Genomic DNA, 26,363 nt, shown 5'->3' with positions numbered 1-26,363 from the left:
TTCCTGCAGTAAATAGGTGACTGACATTAAAATAGTGACAAAATATGACTAGTTAAAAAATAGACTGGAGAATTTTTATTCCATTGACATCTGTCCTGCTACATCTTTGCTTATGGCAATCTCAATGATGTAGATGTTGCCTTCTGGTACCATGCCTTTTCTTAACAGACATGAGATAGAAGAATTGCTGTTTTGTGAAAAATGGGGAAATTCTGAAATTTTCAGTACAAATTCAGTCCAAAAATTTTTTGCTGTTGCTGTTATTTCAGAAATTATATCTAAAATTTTCATTCTGATAATAAACATTTCCTGATGCAAAACAACCACATTTCATGTCAAAGTATGCAACATATTTCAAATAAAAGTATCAAAATGTAACATTTTCCCTCTTTTTAAGCTGAAAAGGAAGGCTGATAGTGGCCTGGTTTTCTTGAGTATACAATAGCACTACTCAGGACAAGGAAGATAGAGGCACGCTAACTCCACAAAAGCAGAGAGAAGGTAAACAGTAACAGAAAACAGAAGAGTTGAGGGGGTAAGAGTAAAGACAACTCTTTAGCAGTAGGGCAGGTAGAAATGGCAATCTGCCACAAGAAGGGCTTCTCTCTGGAGACAAGAAGGCAACAGGTCCATGCTACAGCTGCTAGCTGGAGGTGGGAACCCCAAAGATGTTCGTGCTGCCACTAGTCCCCAGGCTCTTCTCCATCTCAGGGCTACAGTGACATCACCGCCTCAGCCCTAGGATGAGGCACCTTTCTTCTGGACAAGTCACCAGTCTCCACACTACAGACATATGTTACAGCATTATGTCACAGTTGAGAAGGCTGTGATACACAGAGTATCACCATGCAATTTCAGAAGGCTTTAAGCATCCATCCATACAGAGTAACATCAGATCACTTCAGAAGGCTTCAAGCACCTGCTCTTCTTGTTCTTTAGCCCAGTCTTTTATATTCTTCACTTTCCATGCACTGCACCTGTGTGCCTTCTGTTCCCTTTGGTGACTGGTCAGTGCACCTGGGCACTCCATGGCTCATTGCTTTCAATGCTGCTCACCTGCTTCTCACAGCTGTACCCACTGGGGATAAAGCTCGCTGCAGCCCCATTCCCAAATACCACAAACTGTGTAGCTACATAGCTACAAAGGCCCAGCTTTACCCACAAAGTTTTATCTGTTAGTTCAGGTGGGCACTGTTCTCTCTACTCCAGCGCTGCCACAGCAGGATTCAGACTCCTACCAAGTCCCCTTACCTGTCCTATTGCTCCACACAACAAGCACCACCTGCATCACCAAGTCACTGTGCTCACTCTATCAAAGTGAGTAGCTTTGTGCTTTCCAAAACAAAAAGAGAATGTATTTTCATTCATAACTTTTACTCCTTTCCAGGGGATGTGAAGAGCCTTATTTGCTCCAAAGAAGCCTCAGGCTATGCCTATATAAGCTCCAGCTCCTAAAAGATCAAGCTGGCAAGTCAGGAGATATAGAGCAGACAATAGGCAGACCTTTCAGTCTACAAATTGAAGGTTGAATGATTGGCAAACAACCTCTCCTCATGAAAAATTATGCTACAGCAACACAATAGTAATGGGAGCCAAAAGTATGTCTATTCCTGATTTGTAGACCAGGTTTTAGTTATGCTATAATCCTCTCAGTATGCCTGCTTAGGATCCCACAATCACACAAGTCATGAACACTACCCACAAATCCTGCAGCTTCCATGCCGAGCAAGCGACACACCAGATGAAGAAGGATGGAAAATATACATGTGGAATTGTTCTGGGAACTTAAAGCACACATAACAGTAAACAAAGCAAATATGGTACAAAACCTGTTGCTATTTTCACAGCATTTGCGGAGGAAAGCTGCATAAATGCAGAAGGATGCATACTGCCTCACACCTTTCCTTGGATTCCAGCAAATTAAGCACAGCAGCACAAACAGCAGCAGGGAGAAGAAAATTCTCTGCAGAAGAGCTTCTCTGTTTGCTGCTGCACTACAGGTATCTATTTGGGTATGTGAGTAAGAGATGAGCAAGAAGTGTTAAAATTACTTTTCCTCGTGGTTTCTTCTACAGCCTTGGCTGCTCATGGAGATTTGAACAGGGAGACATCCCTTAGTGCCATCCTCCCTCCTTCAGGCACAGTTAAAGCCAGTTTGAAAAGGTTGCTGTCGCTGTCCCCTGGTCACCTGGGGCTAAGCTTCACGAAGCCGTTACCAGTTTGGTCTGATAACTAAAAGACTACCTCTGCTCCCCACTGAGAAGGCAGTGCCACTGTTAGATACTGGAGCACTAGCTTAAGTGGCACTACAGACAAATTTTGGCTGGTAGCAGGAGAGATGGCTGAAAGCCAGCTGACAAGGAAGAACAGTATCAATCTCTGTGCTGGGGGAATCCTCTGAAAATGCTGCTGAAGCAAACAGCAACTGCCAGCAGCACAGAGGCAAACAAGACACGAGTGATCCTCTTCTCATGGAGAAGAGAAAAAGGCAAACGGCTGAACTGAAGTAATCAACGTGAACTTGAACCATGGCACAGGGCAAACATGTGGCACGCCGTATGGAAACTCAGAACAAAACAGAAAGCTTGGAACAAAATGAAATTAAAAATCTGCTCCTATTTCAAATTACTCCACGAAACATCTAACTGAAAATTACGTTGGAAGTTGGTATGACTTTGTGACATGTTGTTCCTTGAAGGCTGCCATTTTCCATCCAAAAAAAGGTATGAAAAATGTTTCAATCTGGTTACCTTCTATCCAGCAAGGCTAGAAAACATTAAGTTGTAAGCTGAAAAAAACATCACACCATTAGTCAGCAGGAGATAGCTGTTCAGCCAGCATCTATCATAATGTTTTCAACAATCCATAGATACCAAATGCCTGGAAAAGAAGGCCGGCAATCACTCCAAGCATGGATTTTGAGCTTTAAATGCATTTGATTAATTAATTTTTTTTAAAGACAGGCCCTCACTTTTAAAGACAGTGCAGCCTCACTTTGCTTATTGTTTCTAGATATAATCTACCTTAGAAAGGGTGACCAAATGTCCACCTCCAAAACAAATGAGCCTGGAGCATTAGGGTGCTCTGTGTTCTGCGGGATCAGAATAGCTTCACACTAAAACATCCCTGCAAAAGGACCTAAGCTGTCAAATCTAAGTCTTAAAGAATGACTGCTTTAAAAAAAAATCTTTCTGTGTAATTTCTAATAAGTACTTGAATTAAATCAGGCAAAGAAGAATCAAGAGGAGTTAAAATGAAGAATCTAGAGCATCTCACCTATGAGGAAAGGCTGAGAGAAGAAAAAGAGTAGGTTCAAAAAGACTTCATCAGTGTATAGAAATACTTGAAGGGAGGGTGCAAAGAAGAAAGAGCCAGGCTCTTCTCAGTGGTGCCCTGTCACAGAACTAGCAATGGGAACACACAGAAACACGTAAGAAGAAAACCTAATACTTTGAGGATAGTCAAACACGGGAAGAGAGGTTGGGGAGTTCCTATCCTTGGAGATATTTAAAAACCATCTGAACACTGTTCTGGGCAACCAGCTCTAGGTGGCCCTGCTTGAGCAGGGCAGATGGATGAGATGACCTCCACTGGTCCCTGTCAACCTTAACCATCCTGTGACAAATGGATGAATTATGACCAGTTATGCAAAACTATAAAAGATAAAAAAAATATCAAGAAATAATGACAAAAAACCCCAACCAACCAAACAAAAAACAACACCACTTTTATATTCATTAGGGCAATACTGGATTATATTTGTCAATATGTCCTGTAATATACCTAATGGTATAACGAAACTAGAAGGCTCACTCCAAGCTCAGCTACCAGGCCTAAAGATAGCCCAAAATGGTTACACATAAAAACACCTGCAAAACTTAAGTTTAAAATCATATCCACATTTTCAAACTCCCCCTATTACATTCATTAAGTTCAGAGAACTGATTTCCATTGGCAAACTCTATAGCAGTACCAGTGAATGACCAGAGTAGGAGCTGAAACAACCATTATCAGAGCAAAAGGCAGAGCACAGTCTATTTGCGCTCTCTGTCCTCTAAGAAGTATTACAATCACAGAAACACCTCCTAGGTTATGTAGTTTATTTGCCTGCCAGCATGAGATTCTTCCCTACAATGATTTTTAACACTTGCTTTCACCACGTTAAGAGCAATGTGTTGCATCCAAAGAAATTGAGTTGACTATGACACCCCCGCTCCCCGACCCATATTTTGCAGTACCTAATGGAGGTTGTTGCTGCAGTGTGTAACAGGGAAGGTGCCAAATTATCCAGACAACACATCAGGCCAAAACTGCCAAGTCAGCAACGTAACAGCACCTCTGAGTGCTGGACCCCAGTACCAATACTCCTAGCACCTTGCCATAGCACAGGGCCCTCTCCCCTGCCCAAGGCACAGCTGATCAGTCCAAGCATCTCACAGCTTTGAGAAGTCCAACTGTGCCACACAGTAGTCATGTGCAAGAAACAGCGCAAGCTGTGAAAGACTGGGAGGTAATTATTTGAGCGTCCTACTTAAATAAAGCTTTACACCTGCCCTGGTCTCTCCAGGGATCCTGCTGACCACCACACTTTCACCCTGTAGCGGATTTCAAGAAACATCTCCAACCATGGTCACCTGAATATGTTCACAAAAATCCAAAAAAGCAACCCTAAACGTGGTGGTTGAAAAACAAGTGACCATGATGAAAAACAGGTGGAGAAAATGACAAAAAGTTGATACAATCATCCTCTATCCAGGTACCCAGTTACACAGGATGAGTTGTCTCAAAAACAAGCTGTAGGGCTCCCATTTCTCACCAAACATGCTTGGGTGAAATATTTGTGGTGTCATCTTCTACTGGACAACAGTTTCCTTGCACGGTTTTCTACACAAAACCTAAAAAACCCAAAAGCATATAGTTCATATTTTTAAACATTTTTCTATTGTATCTGCTTCTCATCCAAAAAGGCACTCACAAGCTTTCGGCCATGTTTCTTACAGAATGAGCCTAGGAAATCAGCTACACAAACTGCTCAAGATTAGGAAACATACACCTCTCCATACCTATCTAAAACAAATAAAATACAAAATAATCCCTTTCTTAAAACTTGATGAGAAGTTGAGAAGACCACTAAACATGGTCATAACTGTTTCACTAAAACAGTTATATTAAAATAATCAGGCAGCACTAAAAAATTAAGACATGGTAAGACTGTTCACATAACCCTAGATCTTTCACCTTGAGAATGCACATTGTAAACAACCTTTTTTCCCCCAGACACTGGTTGTTTTCTGCATATTTAAACAGATGTGTGTGCTTAACAACTGTAAAACAAAATCATTTACTTAAATAACTGAGTACAGATTAAGGTACTTCACTTTATATATATACTTTCAAAATACTGTGACTCTTATATTATTTAACATACAGAGACAGAATCCTCATATATGGATTTCAAAAATAACTTACCTTTGCATTTAAGCAAAGAAAGAGTGATTTGCATTTGCTATGTAAGTATCTATGTGAAGGTACATGTGTGCATGTACATACTTTGTATACGTGTTACCTACTTAAGTATTAATTAAAGATAGAAAAAGATTTAAGGAAAAAAAATTAACATGTGTAAAATATCCATTAGTGTAAGAATAAATGCAGTTATAGAATGCAAAGGTCTGTAACATACAGTGTATCAAAAATTGTTATGAATGAGGAAAGTATCCTGTTAGAAATGCCTATACATGAAATCAGAGACAAAAAGGAAAGTTCCAACAGTTCAGAAACACTGTGAAGCCACTTCACTGCAGTATTTCCCTAGTGTTTCCAAACACACAGCATATACTTTATCTGAAGTCACTCAAAATACTGTCTTCAAAAAGGTGAATGACTTACTCAACAGCATATACAAAATGAAGTTTTTAAAGAGGAATGCTACATTTTGTTATACCAGTGGGCCTTTCTGGGAAAAAAAAATTGTTTTTATTTTAAGCACACAAACTTTTCTTTCAAAGTCTTACCTATTTGTTTCCTGTACTGGTCAACAGGAGTCCTTGATGTAGAGGCATCTTTTCTACCCATTGTTTTCTATCCAAAAATCACTGTCAGTATCAGAAAAAAAAACAAACCAAAACAAAAACCACAACATTATTCCTAAATAAATTACTAACAAAATCAATTGCTTATAACATCAGAAAAATGGTAACATGCAACATTTACATGATTATACACAAAGACATAAGCCTTTCCAGAGTACAATGAGACACTGGAGTTAATCATCACCATTCTGAAGACTATTAGATACATTCTAAACATACCTTTTTCTCCATTGCATGGGTTATTAACATTACAGAATGCTTGTTAGTTTGAATGAAAATAAAGAAAAAAGAAAGGATTTAAACTGATTGCACTGTAATTCAGCATTTGGTACCACTGTAATTCAGTATTTGGTACCACCAATTACATTCCTATATAATTTATTTCTTTAGTAAACCAGGGAATGAATGTAGTATTGTGAACTGTTTCCATTATTGAAAATACATTTACACCACACACAGGAGTCAGAGGCAGGACTAGGCTGTGTGCATCCACAGGTGAAATTGCTCAGGAGATCCACCTGCAAGCAAGCAGATACCTAAAACACAGCAACCCCACACGCTCCTATTTTCCTGCCATGGGCTCTAGATATCTCTGAATGAACAGGAAGTCAAGAACAAAAACTGAAAGCTGAGGCTGTATGCATTTTACACCTCTCAGGCATGGTATTAATAGTTTAAATCACCTTCATTGCATTTAAGTAACAACTATCCTGACTCTTGAACGGGATTCTCGCGTCGCACAGTCATGTTGCACAGATCCTCACAAGGAGATGACACTAGGATTGCACAAGAAACTGTATAATCATCCATACAAAGATGTTCTTTCTGGTATACTGGTGCTTCCACAGCATTCATGTAACTGAACAAGCATCATCTGAACAGTACTCGAGCAAGTTCCTGATGTATCTTTTAACATGCAAAACCTTATGGTTTTATATTAATTCCTCACAGGGCACTCAAGCGGCAGCTCCGACAAACATGCTCATTTCACCTCTTTTTCCCTGGTTATGAAATAAGTGGCTGTTACAGTCATGCTTATTGCTCAAAACACTGGGATTGAACCATTTTAGCTGGGCTGAAGACATTACTCACCACAGTGATGATAAGCCCCACCATCTGACAGCCTCTACAACACAAGAGTCCCAACATAAACACCCACACTCATGAGAGGTCTGACGTTTTCAAGAAGTGTCAGATTTACTGTTCAAGCACAGAAGATGCACAGCAGCCAACCCCTGCCTTTTCCCAACTGGCCCTGGTGAGAACCATGCCAAGGGCAAACCTCAGCTGAATCATCCTGGATAGCCACAAACCATGTGCAGATTGTGCACATATGGCCATGGAGTTATCTGCAAGAGTTGTACTTTTCTGTTAGGCATAACCAGCTGTGCTACAGCAAGACAAGCATCCCTGGTCGCTGCCAAGGCACGCTTTCTGGGAAGTGCAACCCTGGAAGGCACTGAGATGCCAAATCACGACCCAAAAAGCATGCCATGGCACTGCCAAACACTACTGCCAGCATCCCAGATTTAAAGCAGCCACCATTATTTTCTCCATAGCTTCAAACATGATTTAAAATATAGCTGCAGGAATGATGCCCACTAGTTATTTGTGCATTTTAAAACCACAAAGTTTATTATTTTATATTTATATGTTCTATTGGAATTACTAGCACTTAATGTCAAGTGACAAATCCAGGCTCTTTAAATTCATTTGTGGGATATATGGCATAAAATGAACTGGGATGCTCCAAAGTCAGCAACCTTTTTTAAAATGTATTCAGGAACAGTAGCAAGGTAGAGAAAAGTGCCACTAATTTTTAATCTGAACTGAAAATTCAATTATAGTGTTCTAATTTTTCCATACATTGCTTTGGTTGAATTCAGAGAATACTCCCTGTTTTATATAAAACACGGTTGCAATGAACTAAAATTCACTGGGTTGCGTTTCTTTCCCCTTCTATTATGCTTCACATGACTGGGTCGTATTTCATAACATTCACATCATAATAATTAGAAGGGAAAAATAAAAGTACAATTTGAACTTTCAGCTAAATGAGGAGGTAACAGATACATTTTTACAGTACAAAACTAGTTCTTGGCTTTTTTATGCTACGGTTAAGAGACTGTTTTGACTTGCCTTTTGCAATTTCCATAGTCTACTAATGGTTTATAACGAAACATCAGCTGTGAAAGATGCTTGCAGTTTTAGCAATGCCAATAAAACAGAAGAAGAAAACACAGGCAAAGATTATTTCCTGACTTAAGCCACAGAGATACTCGTGTTTGCCTGCGTGGCTCAGCATCACCGACTCTCACATCTAGAACCTCGAGTCCTCTTTGTTCTTCAAAGGTAATCATCATTCATTTCCACTGCTTTGATGGTTACATAGCAAATGCCTGAGAAACCCACGGAGACACTGGCACACAGAGACCAGTGTCTAATAAGACAGCTATTTGCATAGAAGATCAGCCACAATTTAGAATGTGTTGTGATAGATGTGGAAAGGGAATAACAGATCTATATTAGCATGTTGGAAACTGAGATTGTTTTCACAATTTAATTCCTTGGGGACTATGGCTCATCACCTTCTCTTGTAAAGAATCCCACATTCTTGGGCAACTTGCCATGAGCTAGACTTAAACTAAAATATGGATTAATAAGAGGTAATATTTATTATTTATGAACCTTGCTGTAGGAGTGGTTTTCAATGCAACTTTCTAACCATTTCTTGATAAAGAAAAAGCCTGAAACCTTTGTGAATTAAAAAACCAATCCTCTCAATTTAAAATAGGAGTGGTCATCCTACAATAATTGGTCATCTTTACTGCAAAAGAAATTTACACTCAGGTCTCTGACTCTTTTGCTGCTTCTGACATCAGCTAATGGAGGATCTGGCTTCTCCTGTGTTTCTTTGCCAAACCAAAGGGACAGGCAGCACGCCATGCTGCATGCATCCCAAGCTGCCTTCAAGTCCCTAAAGTTTTAATGACTATACAACCATTAAAAAAAACATGTAAAGGAGCTTGTCACTACTCCTTTTACTGGCTACTGAAAATACTTGAAAAGTAATTTCAAATAATATGAAAGCAAAGTGGGCCATCCTCAGCTTTCAAGCTTTTATAAAAGATGATTTTAAGAAAACAAAGTGTGGCCCCATTGAATTTTTGTTTATTTCTGCTTCAGAGATACTACAAGATTAAAAGACATCTTTGTTTTTGTGGTACCCTACACTATTTTTTCACCCTCTTTGGCTTCCCCTCTAGTAATTCACCTTTGAAATTTACACACTCAGAAAAACACTTTGTTCCTCTCCTCTTTTACTCCTAAGCAGTGGCTGATAATAATTAAAACACATAATAAATTGCTTATTATAACCTCCCACTGTCAATAGCATTTCGTGAGATTAAAACCAGTCCTAAATATCCATTCAAGCTCTGACTACAATTTAAATCCCAATTCGCTGTTCTTGATGTATACACAGCATTTTCTACACCAGTTAAAAAAAAAACTGAAAAAATCATATTAATAAAAAAAAAATTACTATGAATGACTTTAGAAATACTAATAAAAATAAGAACAGGATCTATATATACAGAGATTGCACTTTGTACATTATTGGTGCAATACAAATGATTCATAACAATAAGTCATAAAATGTAAATCAGTGCATACCCAAAAGACATGCATATCTGCATGTGTACAAACTTCCTTAGCAGTGATATTTGACAGCATGTCTGCACTCTCCCAGTAGGTTGCCTAAATATTAACAGTGGGAACATGAAAGAAATAATCAATGAAATGACTGGTTTTGTAGCTAAAATATATTTAGTCAGCTGAGAGAAGAGCAAGTAAAACTCCAGGACAGAGAAGAACCACTACAGAACGTAAATCTACTGAACCAAGTCTTTGGCATCTGTATATATGCACAAGCTCCTCATCTTTAATTGCAAATAGATATCTACCTTAAACATAAGTTTGTTTTTGTTTGTTTTGTTGGATGTAATGCAGGTTGATCATCTGAACTCATAAACGAATTCATTTTTAACATGATTCAAAGATGCTATGAAAACTTACTGATATCATTGGAGGGTAACTGGTCTAACTGGTCTTCTCCCAGTTAACTCCATAGCTGATAATAACTAATAGATAGTATAATATTTGCAAGTTACAAGAGAGCAAAAATAGCCTTTTATCTACCTCAGGTAAAATTCAAGGAGTACATCAGATCATCTGGAAACATCAAGTTATCCCAAGGAAATGCTAGCACTACATTTAAAGTGGGAAACCATCTGCATGTAGGTATTTTAGAAATTGTTGCTACTGGTTATTATAATTGGCTTTATTTTTGTTATTGTACTGCTGAAGTACAGTAACTAAGGTCTGTCTACACAGCAGTGGAAGCAGCCTGCAACCAAAATTGCTAAAATAATGTAGATTAATTATTTAACTGTACTGTAGCCAAGAATTTTAAAATCTTTACTACTATTACTACCTTAAAAACTTCTACAAACAAAATACATTCATGTTCTTTTGGTAAGTCTTCCATTCCTCTGGAAAGTCACTCTCAAAGAATGAGACTATTATTTCCAAGGAAAGAGTCCCCTGCCCATGGTGCTTCTTGCAGAATCTATCTCTGCTTTATCTGGGGATTTATTTATTTTTTCTGTTAATAAAAGGAGTGCAATACTTCTTTACTTAATTTAACCTTGAAAGCAGCAGAGGTGATTTAAATTTAATTAAATTTAGGAAAATTAATCAAAAACACAGGATCCAGAACTCCAGTCAGAACAGATATTAAAAATAATTTCAACATTCTACACAAGGACAAGAAACACTGTACTACATCCCAAGATTCAAACCATATAGGAACTACAACTTTTACTTAGACATATATCAGGCTGTTTCACAGCTTCATAGATGAACTAGGAACAAAACACACATTGTTACTTCCTATTAGTACCCTCTGCACTGTTGTTTTTTTAGCTATACAGTACCTACAAACTGCATTAAATTAGCTCTGCATTTATTTAACAAAAGTAATAAACAGGTATTAATTCATATGCATTTTGAACATATCTTTATGAATATTTCAAAATCCTAAGGCAATATATTCTGAAACACTTATTTCATCAACGACACAGATTAGTCCCACTAAATTTCAGGAACATAACTCAGACACAAAAGCTACACAGAAGGCCATCTCTACCCCCTTTGCAATGGGTGAAGAAAGAAATGTAATGGTTAGGAATCCAAATCACTGCTGGCAATCTTGCTTTTTTGTTATGTTCTTAAATCTCCCCAGAGTGCCTAAAATTTGGTGGGATTATTTACACCCAAATATTTGCATTTTCTCATCTAGTGAAGAGTCTACATACTTTTGCTAAACATGGAATGTTTTTAAACATCTGAAGAGTTGAAAAGATTATCCTTAAATGTACTCACAGCTAGGAAAAGAGTGAACATTTAAGGGTGGCAAAACCTGAATAAGTTTTTTTTAAAAGGACTTCATATTTATGTAAAATTGCTTTCTTAAGCAAAAGTAGGCTATTAAAAATGTTAAAAGGTTCCTTCCATTCCCAGAAGAGTACAGTTTGTCTCTGCTTCTACAGGATGAAAATGTAGTAGGCCAAAACACACTTATAAAAGGACTACTTACACAGAAGAGATTTATTTTGCAATTGGTGTTATTCTTGCTATAAAAAAATAGGAAATTTTGCAGAGGAATATTCCTAACTGTAGTGATTCTATACAGCTTACATTTTATTTTCATGATTAGGTTGTTATACCTTCAGAACAAGATTCCCCACTTACTTCAGAGAAGAGTAGAGCTATAGCATGTGTGAAACATATATTCAATTTAATATGAAGACAGATCTTCATCTGAACAAATTTAAAATTCCAAACGTCCATAAAGGAACTTTTTTCCCTCATTTTTATTAATCAATGATGGCACTGATGTGTCAAGAAAATATCCTTAAAGAAGTTCATGAAGGAAAAAAGCCCACATGTGGTTCATTTCTGCCTTGCCAGACAGTTAAAAATGTAGTACTTCACAAAGACTAATCTCCGCTAAAGGGAAAATTACACAGTAATTGACACCCTATTTCAGAATTACATTCTTCAAAATAACTGAATCTGTCTAAACATTTTTGGGGAGAGAGGGAAGGACATGGGACTATGGAAAAAATCAGAGCTAAAAAGGGTAGAAGAACTGACACCCAGACCACTCCATTGCTCAGAGGCAGGTCTGCCAAGGATGGGTACAGCTTTCATGGGAGCACATGGTGACGCTGTACAGACACCTCCGTGGCACGAGGTGTAGGAAGGATGTCACCACCACCACACAAAACAGAGTGAAGCACAGCTCTCTCCCTGAAGAGTCCAAAGTTCATAGAGTCAAGAGCAACAATGAGAAACAATTATTTGCTCTGTCTCAGTAATTGACATGTCAGCAGAGGACACTTTTGCAGTTCAGTTAAATCTCAGCAATTTTACTCCCTCTTTGATCCCCGCCACATACCCCTTCAGCACTCACTTCCTTTGATAAAGCAGGGACTAACTTTAATTATAAAGCTAGAGGTCAAAGACCTTAACTTTCAAAATCAGCTAAGTCTGCCTAAGCACTTCACTTCCAGTAAGTTAGGAAGTTGCCATTCTTAAATGCAATAGAGCCCCGTATGGTTTTACCAAAGTCTTGCTCCAAAATCTCAGAGACTCTTTTGCCCTCCTAGGTGTTACAGCAAAAGAAGAGTGACTTCTTTCCACTCTTTAAATGAGAAATTAAGCCCTCTATTCTCCCTTCTTTAGTTCTGGGAACTGACAAAAGTTCTCTTTTTCCTAAACACTACTTCTTTCCTGGGATTGTCACAAGCCATGGCCTTGCTATAAGCCTGAATGCTTCAATTACACACACTTGTTAATTTCTCATTTGTAGATTTTTAAGCTTAGGCTCATTTTTGATGGAAGTGAAATTCTGATTTTTTCCTCCAGTGAGAAGAAGTATTTAGGGATTATCCTTCCCTTTAGTATATCCATCTTAAACTACAGTTCTCAGCCATCCAGAGAATAGTGTTTCACAAAGTTTTCCATATTGCAAAATGGGATAATGACCTTTATTGAAAATAAAACTTGTAACTTCTAAAGTTATTCACACATACAAAAAAATGGGAACAGGTAGCAATTTCATATTTTTCATGCTTTTATTTCTATGCCTTTCTTTTCACTTGCCTTAAGACTTCTAAAACCAAAAGATTTCACAGTAAATTATTTAAAAGCTGAAATAGTTTTTTAAAGTAATATATCAAAACAAGACAGTTTGAAACTGCTGTAATTTTCCCTTTCGTCTCATGCTCTCACACTGTTTATAAAAAACCCAAACTTTTTGAAGTATGTGAGGTTAAGTCTCCACTTAAATTTTCTTCATTAATTCTAACATTGATATCCACTTTTCCTTGAATATGCCTATCATTCAAGCAGAAACCCAACTCTCGGCAAATAAAATTATCTTAATAACTGAAAACCAGAAGAGAAAACAGTCACAAATACATCATGCAGACACAGAGCTGGGAGGCAGACAAATGTGCCCTTCTGTAACATATTTCACTGTAGTATCACACAATGTCCCATAACACGACTTCAAGTCATAGTAATTGCCAAAACTGGTCACCATGTTTGTAGCCTAGTGCTTGCTTCCCTTCTTACCCTGAGTAAGCTTGCAAAAGCTGAAAGCACTCTACAAATGACAGCAGCAAATAATACTTCAGTCCACATAAACCTAATCGTAACACTTCAGCAAAATTACATTATTAGTTCCATTACTAAACCTGGTGTACAAAAGGACTTAAAGGATAATTGTGGAGGCCCAAAGGCCTGCCACTATAACACCTCAGTCCTGGAGAGGCCAAAGCAGGCAAGGAAAAACACCCCTCTAAGATTAGGGTCAGAAGTGTCTCCCTCCCATAGGCCTTTGCAGGCACATGTTAACATGTTAAGTTCTATGGTTTTGTACAGCTGTTCCTCCCCAGTTCAGCCCTCATTCACCCTATCTGTATATTCCCCAGAATGTTGTCCCCTCTCCCGATCCCCATGGGTCCCAGTTTGCTGCAGTGTTCCACCCCTGTTATCCATTGGTTCCCCTGGTTGGCTGCCCCATCTCTGCACCACTTTCTCCTGTTCCCATTGGTACCTGACCCTCAGATCTACCCCTTTTTCTCCATATAAAACCCTGTGCCCTCAGTCCAAGTTTGTCTTTGTCCCTGACCCCCCTTCAAAGCAATAAGCAGCTTTTGGATCTCCAAAGAAAGACCCATCCTTTGCCTCTTTCATCAGCCATCGTAGTAAGCGTCCTCTGAGTCCCAAAAGCACTGGTCAGAAAAACCCCAGAAGAACTCGTTGAAGCCCACTGCTTCAGGTAATCTCTCCATCCAGCATTCAGAACAAATGCACATTTCTTTTCCTTTCTCTGAAGCTATTGCACGTTAATAAGTATTAAAAAGAGATTTATGAATGAAGAAAAATAGTTTTATGCCCTTTTTCTTGTTTCACATACTGTATTAAGCATTCAGGAAAGCAATTCAGCTTTAAAAAAACATCATCTAGTCTAGTCACCAGGCAAAAGAAACATGAAGTAGAAGGAGTTTTAATTTGGTGGGTTTTGTATTTATGTTTTCCTCCATTATTCAACAGCTGATTAAAGACAGAGCAATCACAGAATCGGTCAGGTTAGAAGAGACCACAGTGGGTCATCTGGTCTAACATCCCTGATCAAGGAGGGTCTTCCTGCAACACATGGCATAGGACTACATCCAGATGCAGATCTTCCCCACGAAGATCAGAACATAAAGCTGGCACGCATTTCACCAGCCTTAACAAAATATATCTTTTTTTATACTTTCTTTCTTTAAAATTGAGACGAAAAACAGTAGCTAACCAGTAGCTAACTTAAGTGTTAACAGAAAAAACGTAAAGTTCAGCCCTACAACGCCTAATAATGAGGTTAATTGTCAGCCTTAGTGAACACAGACCCATAGATGTTAACAGTAGCATTTTCAAAACCATGTCCTACTTGGTTTTGAAGGATTAGGCCATAACTGGGTGAGAAGTTTAATATGGCTTAAATAACATCAGCTCAGTAGTTTCCAAAGTCATTCAAAACAATAGGCCAAGCACACTCTCTGCAGATTTTATCTAAATTGCTCAAGACTTGGCTCTCCTGAAAACTACCTAGAGATCCCATTAAAGGCAATGATTTTTAAGAATAAAGTAATAGCTTACATGATACCATCTCTTTGGGAGCTTTATGTTGTACTTGGGCAAAAAGGGGAGTGTAAGATCATTGATATCTATCTACAATATGAACCTTGAACAAAGATTGAATTAAATTAATGGATCAAAATCAAGCTAAAACCTTTATATGCACCAAATGAAAAAATAAGCTTGATAATCATCAGAAAATCTAGTAAACTGTATCCTTGCCTCATTTTAAGGCAGAAAAATTGTGGAATGCAGCTGGGAAGAAGGGCAGCAAAATGAAAAATCATCAACCAGCAGAAAATTATCAGTTGAAATAGAACATCATGTGAACAGCTGAAGATTTTGGATGAAACCATTTGTGCAAATTCCCACTAATGGGAACAGGGTGGGAGGAGACTACATCCCCATCTCTTCCCTCTGCTCCTGAACAGCATGCAGGTGTGTGTCATAAGGAAGAGATTTTGTTTCAGGGTTCACTGTCCAGAAGAATGCCAAAAGAAAGGATGACACTGAGACAAAAACATTAAAAAAAAGTATTCCTTTTGTTTTGAGTCATTCAGTATGAGTGAAATTTTATTTACCATAAAAATAGTAGTGAAATACAAAATTGAACACATTTTTATGGGTGGCTGCTTTAGAAGATGGCACATTTTTTTAAGATCCTGAATTCTAATGTGTTAAAGGTTGGCCTTTTCTGGCCTAAGATACCTCTGATGAGAGATTCCTATACCATAAACCATTTACAAACAGAATAGTTGTAAGACTGCTAAAAGACATCATTTGAAAAGCAGTTAGTGAGCATTTCTTATGGAGCATAGCCTGAGATAAAATGGCAGATGACAATCCACTCCATTTGCTCAAATTTCCTGAGTGCATCTCTCTAAGCACTAGAGGTGCCCTTGGGAGACAAACCAGGACAAGGGGTTTGCACATGTCCTTGGCTAGAGTCAAAGCAGAATGTGTGCTTCTGCCATAAAATTTTATTAGGAGAAGGTGATTGCACTGCCTGAAATCTAACCTTGTAGATGACATACAACAATTAAAACCTTCTAGAGCATATACTAAAATGAGTTCAGACTGGTTTTCTTAAGAACACACCAACATCACAAGAAACTGGAGGTCTGTTCTCTTCCTGCTACAATTGCCCAGTCTGGCCACTACTGTATCAACAGCTGTGCAGCTCTGTAACTAAGTTTAAAAGTTTAAGGAGAGCTGTGTCAACTCTGAAAATGAAGCTAAGCTGCTTCCTCTTTTACCTTTCAGAAGACTTTACCCCATGCACTCAGCTTTACATCTGTCCCAGTTGTTTCCACACTGATCTATATATTTATTTTAATAAGGTGAGTAAATAAAAATGCGTAATGGTATAGTACAAGGGAAACACCCTTCCAGCTCCTCACTATTTCCAGCAATGTGCATAAATGTGAAGGCTCAAAACCAGAAAAGAGACACGTTTGGTAAGAGTCAGCACCCTAGGCTTTTACCTACACACATTATTCCCTCCCCTTCAAGGTCCCCTCAAGGTAAAGTACATATTCTATAGTGCCCTTCTATGGTCAGGACACAGAATTGAACCAAGCCTATACAACATATGTTACTTGTGTTTAACAAATGACAGAATACAAATGCTTTGAATTCCTTACTCTGCATATATGGCTATGTTTTAGTACTGCATCCACATTTACATCATAATTTCCATGGGTCTATATAAACATGCACAAAGATAAACAGGCACTCTTCCCATGCAGAACTGGAAGAATTCACCCAGAAGCTTTGCTCTGTAAATTATTTCAGATGTATTTTAATGAAGCCATAAAAGATATTAGCAAGTGTGCTGAGAACTTTAGTTTTAAATTATTATGATCTGTTACTCTAACAGAAGTTATTAGTATTATTTAACCCCACTGGTGTACTTAAAATGAAAATAGTTTCAAGCATTTTCAATAGGTTTTGTCCCTATTTTTTTCCAGAAACCCTTCCTGTTTAGCCTGTTGGTCTCCAGCATTGTATACACAGACAGATACCAAAATAACCCAGGCTTTCAAATAATCCTATCTTTCAGAATAAAAAGTAAGCATCAATCTAACAATGCTTTATAATCTTTTCACTCCAAATTACAGGAAGATTCACTCATAAATTAAATAGCATGTCAAAAAAATCCAAGGAAAGCAACATCCACCCTTGTTTTTACCATTTCATGATTTCAGAATCAAAAAAAAAAAACCCAGTAAACTATTAGTTGCTGCAATTCTTAGCAGCTCTGTTAAAATAATACTCAAATTTATTGAAAAAACATATTCTTGAAAGCTTTTCATGCTGCATATATATACAACAAAACAGAAACAATGCTTTGCATGTCCTCTGCAAAGGGAAGAAATGACAAATTCAAACAGATTCAGCATAGCTTTGCCTAGGACACTAAACAGTATGTATGCAGGAGGGCCTCTGCAGCAACCAGGTGGGAGGGAGAGCTAACAGAGCTGGCTGAGGTAAGGCAGATGTGTGGTCAGAAACACCATGGCAAGCATGGACCCAATCTCAAACCCATCTCCCAAGGGCAGTTCTACAAACAGAACTAAGTCTGTTCAGGACTTTCATCATGCCTTCAAATTTTTCAGGACATGTTTTCCATCAAAACAAAACTAGATGCAACATTCCTGCACTGGTCTTATTATTCAAACGATGCTTCTACCTCTCCTAGGCAGCACCAGCCCTTCTTGACACTGCCCTGCACTTGAATCCCCTTTGTCTACAGGACCTTCTTCACAAATCTCTAAGTTTTCCCTTAGCCACACCTCTAGAAGATAAAAATTTTCCATTCTGCACACAAATCCAGCACTCCTTGTTCCTTGGCACATGCACACGGACTACATTCTAACAGACACATGTTACCATGATCTCAGCCATGCTTTAAACTTCATCCTTTTTTCATCAGTCCAGCAATCACTGAACTATTCGTCCTTTGCCACTATGCCTGTATGTTTACATACAACCGACCAAAACGACAAGCTCATCACATCTGATGCAAATGCTGGGACAAGTCCCCACAGGCTCTCAACCATCGCTAGTGGCCTCCCAGCCATTACGTCTGAGTGCTGGCAGCTCAGCAGCTCTTTATCCATTTTATTGTTACTGTACAGTTCTAATTTTAAAATTAATTTTAGTTGAGTAACAGTAAATCAAGGACCTAACCAAATTTAAATGTTAACTATATAAATAGCGTGCTTTCAGTTTCACAGCCAAGACACAGAAACAAAACAAGTAATCCACTGCTTCAAGTTAACAATTTCCTTTTGGCAAGAGTGTAAGTAATACAAAACTGGTCTAGCAGTAAAGTAAGTGATGCAGTCTTAATCGGAGGCAGTGTAACCAGCTCCTCAGACAATGAGAGCAACACACCGCCTAATGAACAATTTCCACAGCATACATATTACATGAAAGAAAGATCTATGGTTTTTAATATACGCTCTTAGGCATGATCACTTTTAAAAGCAGCCAAAAGTCAGAGTTTAAGCAGAGATGGTAAAGCCAAGCTTGGAATTGTCCTCCACACTGACCTGATACAGTTACAAACTGAAAATATAGGTAATTTAAAAAAAAAAAAAAAGTTTTGAACCTATTCAACTTAAAACTACAGAGGAGTCTCATCAACAAGCTCTGGGTGTCTGAGAGGCTTTAAGATGTTGCTGACCCAGGTGCTTAATCTCTTGCCACTGTTTAGGAGGCTGTAAGAAAGGACAACAAAAGGGGGGATGTTCTGTGCCCAGGACCCATGATCTGATTCCCAGCCTCCACATCAGCACACAGCACCCAAAAAGGAATGTGAGCTCAGGTGAGGGAAGTGAACTGTGGTGCAAGTATTGCCAGCTCCTCCATACAGAATGCAATCTGAGGGGTGGGGAGAAGCAACCAGCTGGCACCATTTTAAACTACAGCATTTAAGGCTTCTAGAGTACATCTGTCAGAGCCATTTGTGAATAAATTTCACCATAAGAGTTTGTAGAATTGAGAACTTCATATGTAAAGATTACAATGAAAACACAATAGATAAAACCACAAAAAGCTACACAGGCTGATTGATAATGTAAATGTGAGAGGGAATTATCATGGGTAAACTTAACCTTTTCTTCATTTACATCACACAGCACAAGCAGGGAGAAGAAAATTGAGAATTTGAAACCTACTACATTTTCAACCCAATCTGTTTCCCCAATATAAAAAACAGTTCATGACATGAAAAGGTTATTATTTTGTTTCACTACTTATTTCAACAGAAATACATGAGAATTAATTTAGCTTTCTGGCTACAGGCAAACAACTACAGACAATGCAACCCCATTTTTGTTGTCTTACCTAAAACTAAAAATAACAGCATTAGTAAGTGACAAATTTGTGTAGAAAATGGTGTGCTTCAGCTTGTCCTCTGGATTTTAACTTTCCAACTATTATTCCCAATTAACTTACTTCCATCATTTGTTCTTTCCCTCTCTCACACTTGTGCTTTCTGAAGTTGACTTTTCCACCATAAGTTTCTGATGTCAGAACAGGCTTTCCTGATTTATTTATTTTACCAGCTCAATGTCTAGCCCCGGATTTCTACTGCGCCCTTCCTTTCATTGCTCCAATCCTTCTTTATAAACCCTTCTGGGTTTACGCTGGCTAATTCATCAGCCTTTCCTCCCAATTCTGCCTCTTTTTTGACTGTCAAACATACTGAGTGAACGATGATGACAAGAGCAATCACAACACATGAATGAACAATATTTTGATGATGTATGTATTATATTTGAAACTGCAAAAAATCTTGGGACACAATAAACTGTATTGTGCAAAGCTCCACTATATCACTGTATTGTGTGTTAAGAAGGCAGAATCAAACTTAAAAAATCACTAATGATGATTTGTGCCCTGTGGCTAAAAAAATGCAAAAGAAACGAGAAACAAAGGAATAAGCACTGTCCCTGTCAGGAATGCCTCAAGTATTTACTCAACTCACTGATTACAGGGGTATCTGTGCGCAGCTACTGATATAAAAGCACCTGGGATTCCATGACATTTTCCCATGACCTTCAAACATAATTCTAAAGAATAAAAATGTATCAGGAATCATAGGCTGTTGCAGATAATTCTGCAACATTAAAGCTGCATTAATGCAAGTTCTATTTGAAGACACATGTTCAAGAACTTGTTATTCTTTCACAGCCATACCAGTGACGATCTATGTTTGTCATGACATGCAACAACAGCTCCTTCCTCTACAGCAAACACCACAGTTTTTCTGGAACTATCTTTCCTTCATATTTTCTTTTCAAAATGACAAAAAAACTGTTACCTGCTTATTTTATGTGTCAAAAAATACTTCAAGAACAAACCTGATTATTAAAGAGCTATAAAGGACACTCTTTCTTCATCTCCTCTACCAACCCCAGCACAAGGTTTATGTTGTACATAATACTGCAGTGATATATAGGATCATCATGTTAGTTAAATAAAAGCAGTTTCACTGTGCCTATGATTGATCAACTATGGGACTATTAAAACATTAAAAATGTTAATCTTTGTAATAATCTCCTGAAAAAATTTTGTATTAATTTCAACCATGGATCATTTTAATATTTAATCATTGCAGACTTCGTTTGGAATGAGGATAGCCATTCACTGTAAAGCACTTCATTTTTTATTTTGAAAAACGATCAGCTAGTATTTATTCTGTAAATCTCTTCACATATTTTCCTCAAGCAAAGTAAACCTGCAAGTAAATGAAAAAATCCACAACAGCAGAAAAACTTAAGGCAGAGTTTGGGTCAGAAAACACTGACTTTCACACTCCTGTTTCCCAGGAGTAACTGCATTACAAGAGTAGTACTGTATGAGAGTGAGAGGACTGGGGGAGACTTCTGCAAATGGAAATGACTGCCTTCTTTGTCTACATCTTACAATCATCTATGTTGCATTCTCTTCACATATCTCATAACGTGTTAACATAATAATTCACTTTTTCTTCACAAGTATTTAACCGAGTGACTCGGCTCCCTACAATGATATTAAACCAGTTTCAGCTTTTTAACAGGCAACCCAATTTTGTAACATTAGCCCAACTCCTATCCTCTCCTATAATTCACAGCTTGCCTTAATGCAAAGTTTAGATGTAATATAGAAATAACCCAAAGAAAAAAACCCAACAACTTCCTAGTCATGATAAAAATCTCACAGAAACTCTAAAATTCTAACTGCAATTAACAGTAACTAATCTTCATGGTATCAATTAATTTTGAAAACTATTTAAAATAATCTAACCAGAACTAATTCATGGTCTAGAGAAACAAGTTTCACAGAAAAATGCAAGGACAGTATCTTCACTGCACTGCAAAAATATAATCCAAAGATATAATCCATCTCTTGTCTTGTTTCCTGCATAGGGTCTACTAAAACTGGATGTTCTCTGGAGCTACTGCCATAAAGTACACTGAGCTTCAAATGCCTTTTAGACTGGGCTGTGGGAATTTGGCTGAAATATCTGAATTAACTAATCCTAAAGATATTCTAAGAGGTACCAGAGGTTAATATATTAGCTTACATGACTAAATTTCATTCTGTATTTTTGACCAATAGTGAAGTAGAAGATTTTCACACTGGCACACAAACCGGCTTCTTAATCTGAAGGGGCTACAGAGTCTAACAGCAAGAACTATGAAATCTAGAACAGGTGGAAGTGACTGTAGCATCTTTCAGTGCATATAAATTTACTCTGCATAGATCAAATTCATGGAAAAAAACCACAACTAACCAAGCAAAAAACAGTAATAAAGGTACTGCCTTATTCCCGATTTTACAAAGACAGTATGTATCTCCTTGCACATTACCTTTCACTAAAGTATGTTCTTAAGGAACGGCGTATGGAAAAATCCTGGTCATTCCATGTGATGCAGTAACTAACTCTGGAACTCAGTTGTTTGTATCTGAAATGGAAGGCATAGTCCTGTTTATGTGACTTTATAAAAGCCACATATGTGTGTTTGATTAAACTCAGTGTAAGATTTGAAGCTAAATATATAAAGCATTTTACCCCTGTTGAAAGGCATCTCTGCTTTAGTAATCTGATTTGAAGTAATCTTTCAAAACCTAGATGTCTGAAGAGCTCCCATATTTGCATTGAAGAAGTATTTTCTATATTGTTTTTGCAGATACTAAATACTATTTTAAGCACAATAAGAAGTCAGCTGAAGAACATTGTAGACATTGTAGTAATCTCTTCTTGACTACATAAGTTAAATACAAAGAATTCCCAAGATTGTTGATGGACCTTTTGAGATCATCTACTTGTGCTCACCTATTCCTGCTCAACCAAGTTCAGCTAGAAGACTTAAGCAGATGAAGTAGACTTACACCTTTCCAACTTTCACAGTGACAGAAAAGAAGTCCTGGAGAATAAACTGTATTACTGCATGATGAAAGATAATCATGTCAACTAAAAAAGTGGCCAAATTTTTCTTTAGGTGAGAAGAGTTATTTTCTGAACAATGGGCTGTCCCCAGCCCATTCTGTACCAAAGAGTGAAGTGATTCAGCCAAGGATCATATGCCAAACTGCAGTACTTGAGAAAGGGTTCAATTTTCCCTGCATTTGTTGAATTTAATGTATCTCTTAATTGTAGCTTTATACAGTTTTCCAGTATAGAAATGTATCTTTAATAGCAAGTACCCTTCCATTCTGATTAGCTCTTTGGGAATGAGCCTGGGCCCCAACAGGAAGGAACTCAAAACCTATGACATGCAATTGAATTACTGAGTGTGAAGGTGTGCGTTGCACATACAGCCCAATTACACCAGAAACTCTTTCAGAGGGGGTTTCTGATACTACTGTGATCTGTCCTTGTAACTGCGTGGGCTGATGGAAGGTGGAGCAGCTTGAGAGCCACACGAACAGCATGGCAGAGAACCCCCTGCCAACACTTCACATTTAGAAGTTTTTGCAGCTCACATATTCTCACACATTTCTGTCCAGGATTTTCTGAGCACAGGCATGACCAGAGCACTCTGCAGAGGACACAAAGAAGTCCAATGTACCTGGAACACATCACGCCTGTAAGGCAAACATAGCCAGCTCAGCACTCCGGGCTGGATCAGATTTACTGCACACCCACAGCCGGCCGAACACATCCAGCAGCACTACACGGCCTGGTCTCGCTGCACCTGGGGGGCCAGCACACACAGAGCAGCGGATTGTCCAGCTCCAGACACGCTAAAACCTCACACAAGACAGAGTTCCACACACACACCCAACCACACCACACGGGCCGGCAGCATGAAAGCAGTCGTGCCAACAAGGGAAAACCGTGAGCACGAAAAAAAACCATGGAGGAATCGCAGGCTTCGGCCAGTTCGGCCCCGCTGACGTGCCCGGGCCAGGCTTCGAACACGACCCCGCCGAGGACACCTCGGTGAGGGGTTTGTTTTCTCTCCAATTTGGCTGCCTAGTCAGGGTCGTACTTCTTCGAGCACGGAAAAGCAGCCCTGGCAGTCCAGGGGTCGCGGTACGGGGAAACGGAACGCCAAACGCCACCGCAGGACACCACAGCGCCACAGCCATTCCCGCCCACGCCCAAAATGGCGGCAGCACGGCCGACCCTCTCCCACCCCAGCCCCGCCAGCCCGCGCTCCGGGGGCGGGGCCGCCCGGATTGACAGCGCGCTCCGGCCAATCGCGGGGCCGCGCGCTTCCCGCCGGCCAATGGCAGGGCGGGCCCGCGGCGGTCGGCGGGCCGGCCGCGCGCGCCCCCGGCGCGAGTCCTCCCTGCCCGCGGGCCAATGGCGGCGCCCCCGCGGCGCGCGAGGGGCGGGGGCCGGGGCAGCGCCCGCTCGGGCCCGGCGGCCGCGGCCGCTCGCTCGCCCGCCCCGGGACGCGGCGCGGTACCTCGGGCCGAGCGGCAGAGCTCCGCCTCCTCCCTCCTCCCTCCTCCCTCGCCGGGGCGACTTCCTGTGCTAGCGGGGCTCCCGCCACCTCCTGCCCGAGCGTCCCCGCCTCCCGGTCCCGCCCGCTGTGCCCCGGCCTCGCGGCGCTGGCGGAGGCCCGGCGGGTCCCGGTCGCCTGTGGCACTCGAGTGTGTTGCAGGGTTTTCCAGGAAAGGTGCTGTGTTGCTCCAGACCTGTAGAGCGAAAAGCAATTAACCGCTTTCACGCTGTAGAACCACAGGATGGTTTGGGTTGGAAGGGATCGTAAAAATGATCCAGTTCCAGCACCCCATCGTGTTCACTAATCACAAGCCAAGTGGGAACTTACACTCAAAATCCTAAAAACAAAACATGGAAAATTATGAGCTCCACCAGATAATTCTCTGGCTACCTTGAGATGGTGCTGAGCTTTCTGCAATAGATAATTCTTTTACTTCCATGCAAGAAGCAAGCCAGTGACTCTCAGAACAGTGTACTGGTGAATGTTGAAAGTGCATGCCTTGGTTCTTGGAAAATGGCACTTGATGACCAAGGGTAGCGCTCCCTGTAGGGAAAGATACACACACACAAAAAAAAAAAAAAATTGCATTTTTTTACCTCTGCAGCTTTGGAAATGAAAGCCATACCCAGCTGAACTTTCCCATCTTTCTAGATGACATGCAGACAGAGTGGAGAATGAGCCTGCAGAAAAGTTGATTACTCAGAGTTTGTGTCTGGCATGCATACCAAACCACAGTCTTCTGCAGCCATTTCTGTAGCAAGATTAATAGATCTTTAAATGGTACAGCTTTCTTAGAAGGATAGCCTGTCTTGATTTTGAGTCGTAAGACAAAATTCTTTTTTTGTACCATTTTCTTTTATCAAGATATCTCACACTAAGGGTATTTAGCTGTTTTGAATGTGGCAGATCACTGGACACAACCTTGTATTTTCTTCCCAAGAAATCGTGTGCCCCTCTGGGACTGGAGTTGCCACAACCACTGTGGGCACCTTCTCTGATTTTTCTAACTTCTGTGTTCAGAATTTTCAACAATAATTTTATTTCATCCGTATTCCTAATGGTAGGACAGAAACCCTGTATGTGTAAAATATTTTAATATTTCATTTCGATTCCTTATTGTTTTAATATGATTCACTTAAACCCAAGTCATGATTCTGCTCATGGATGTTTGAATATAGTATTATGTAAAAAAAAAAAAAAAGCAATCACATTTAAACAGACATTACACATGATTTTTGACTGTAGAATCACAATAAAAAAAAACCCATTAAGAAATACCAGGATCAGTATTCAGATAATACACTATTTTGTATTATCTGAACCACTGCTGAGGACTTTGTCCATGTGAGTCCTAGTAGCAAAATACATGTGGTTCTAGTTCAGTTTCACCTAATTTGACCTAATCACAATATTCATTTCACTGCTCAGTTGTTCTGAGTAATAAACCAGTGTATGCCCAGCAGCCTCAATACTTAATCTGTAAAGAAGCCATAAAGAATTATGACTTTGTGAAAAAGAACTCTATATGCACTGAGATGATTTCACCATTTTAGTTTTACTCTTTCATATCTTCATTCTTAATCCTCATTTTATGGGAAAATTGTTTCCTACTGCAGTTTTTTTCTCTAAGAAGGGATTCACACTGGTCAGAATGGAATGGTAAGAAGGGCAGTTGACTTTTAGACAGTGAAGTGCTACTGACAAGCTTGCTGTTTTTTGTGGGATTAGAAGCAGCCTTGGTGGAGTGTATGTGTCCTAGGATAGTTTTAATCTGTTTTTTATAGGTAGTAATAGAAGTACCATTACTATTATGTGACTGTAACTGAAATGCATGTCAATCAGAGAGGGATTTTTGTTGATCTTGTCACACCCATCCGTTTGCTGTCACATCCCTGGATCAGATTAATGTAAAATTCTAAATGTATTTTTAAATTACATAGTTTTATCTCACAATTTTTAAGGAAATGTATCAGCCACTGTTTTCAGTGACTGTCTTTTCCTGGAGTTCCTCCTGTTTTCATTCTTTCACAAGATCTTCAGCTTCTTCTCACAACTGAACAAGAGT

The 26,363-nt window shown here is 39.3% G+C and overlaps 1 protein-coding gene and 1 long non-coding RNA gene across 11 annotated transcripts in view; one reads left to right on the top strand and one right to left on the bottom strand.

Moving 5' to 3' along the window:
* The window catches only part of TRIQK (triple QxxK/R motif containing), a 59,655-nt gene extending 35,271 nt beyond the window's left edge, over positions 1-24,384 (bottom strand). The window contains exons 1-4 of one of the 6 annotated variants that reach the window (XM_068185058.1): positions 24,260-24,383; positions 22,211-22,306; positions 6,611-6,682; positions 6,015-6,095 (exon numbers count right to left, since the gene is read on the bottom strand). In XM_068185058.1, coding sequence (XP_068041159.1) covers positions 6,015-6,075 — 61 coding nt within the window. In that variant the 5' untranslated portion in view covers positions 6,076-6,095; positions 6,611-6,682; positions 22,211-22,306; positions 24,260-24,383. Of the gene's footprint in view, positions 1-6,014; positions 6,096-6,311; positions 6,562-6,610; positions 6,683-22,210; positions 22,307-23,327; positions 23,430-23,783; positions 23,934-24,259 lie in introns of those variants that run through there. The other 5 variants (XM_068185065.1, XM_068185073.1, XM_068185054.1 and 2 more) reach the window with 5 other exon arrangements.
* On the top strand, positions 836-2,628 carry LOC137471076 (uncharacterized). 5 transcript variants are annotated; one of them, XR_010997400.1, is made up of 3 exons: positions 1,320-1,598; positions 1,714-1,820; positions 2,076-2,628. It is a non-coding gene; the product is annotated as an uncharacterized lncRNA (long non-coding RNA). The 5 variants fall into 5 exon arrangements; XR_010997401.1 differs by lacking the exons at positions 1,320-1,598; positions 1,714-1,820 and adding an exon at positions 836-1,007; XR_010997398.1 differs by lacking the exon at positions 1,714-1,820.
* Positions 24,385-26,363: the final 1,979 nt, after the last annotated feature.

This window comes from Anomalospiza imberbis, chromosome 1 (assembly GCF_031753505.1).
Source record: "Anomalospiza imberbis isolate Cuckoo-Finch-1a 21T00152 chromosome 1, ASM3175350v1, whole genome shotgun sequence".
NCBI classification, from domain to species: Eukaryota; Metazoa; Chordata; class Aves; order Passeriformes; family Viduidae; genus Anomalospiza; species Anomalospiza imberbis.
The sequence above is the reverse complement of the archived record's forward strand: the minus strand, read 5'-3'. Positions and strand labels throughout refer to the sequence as shown.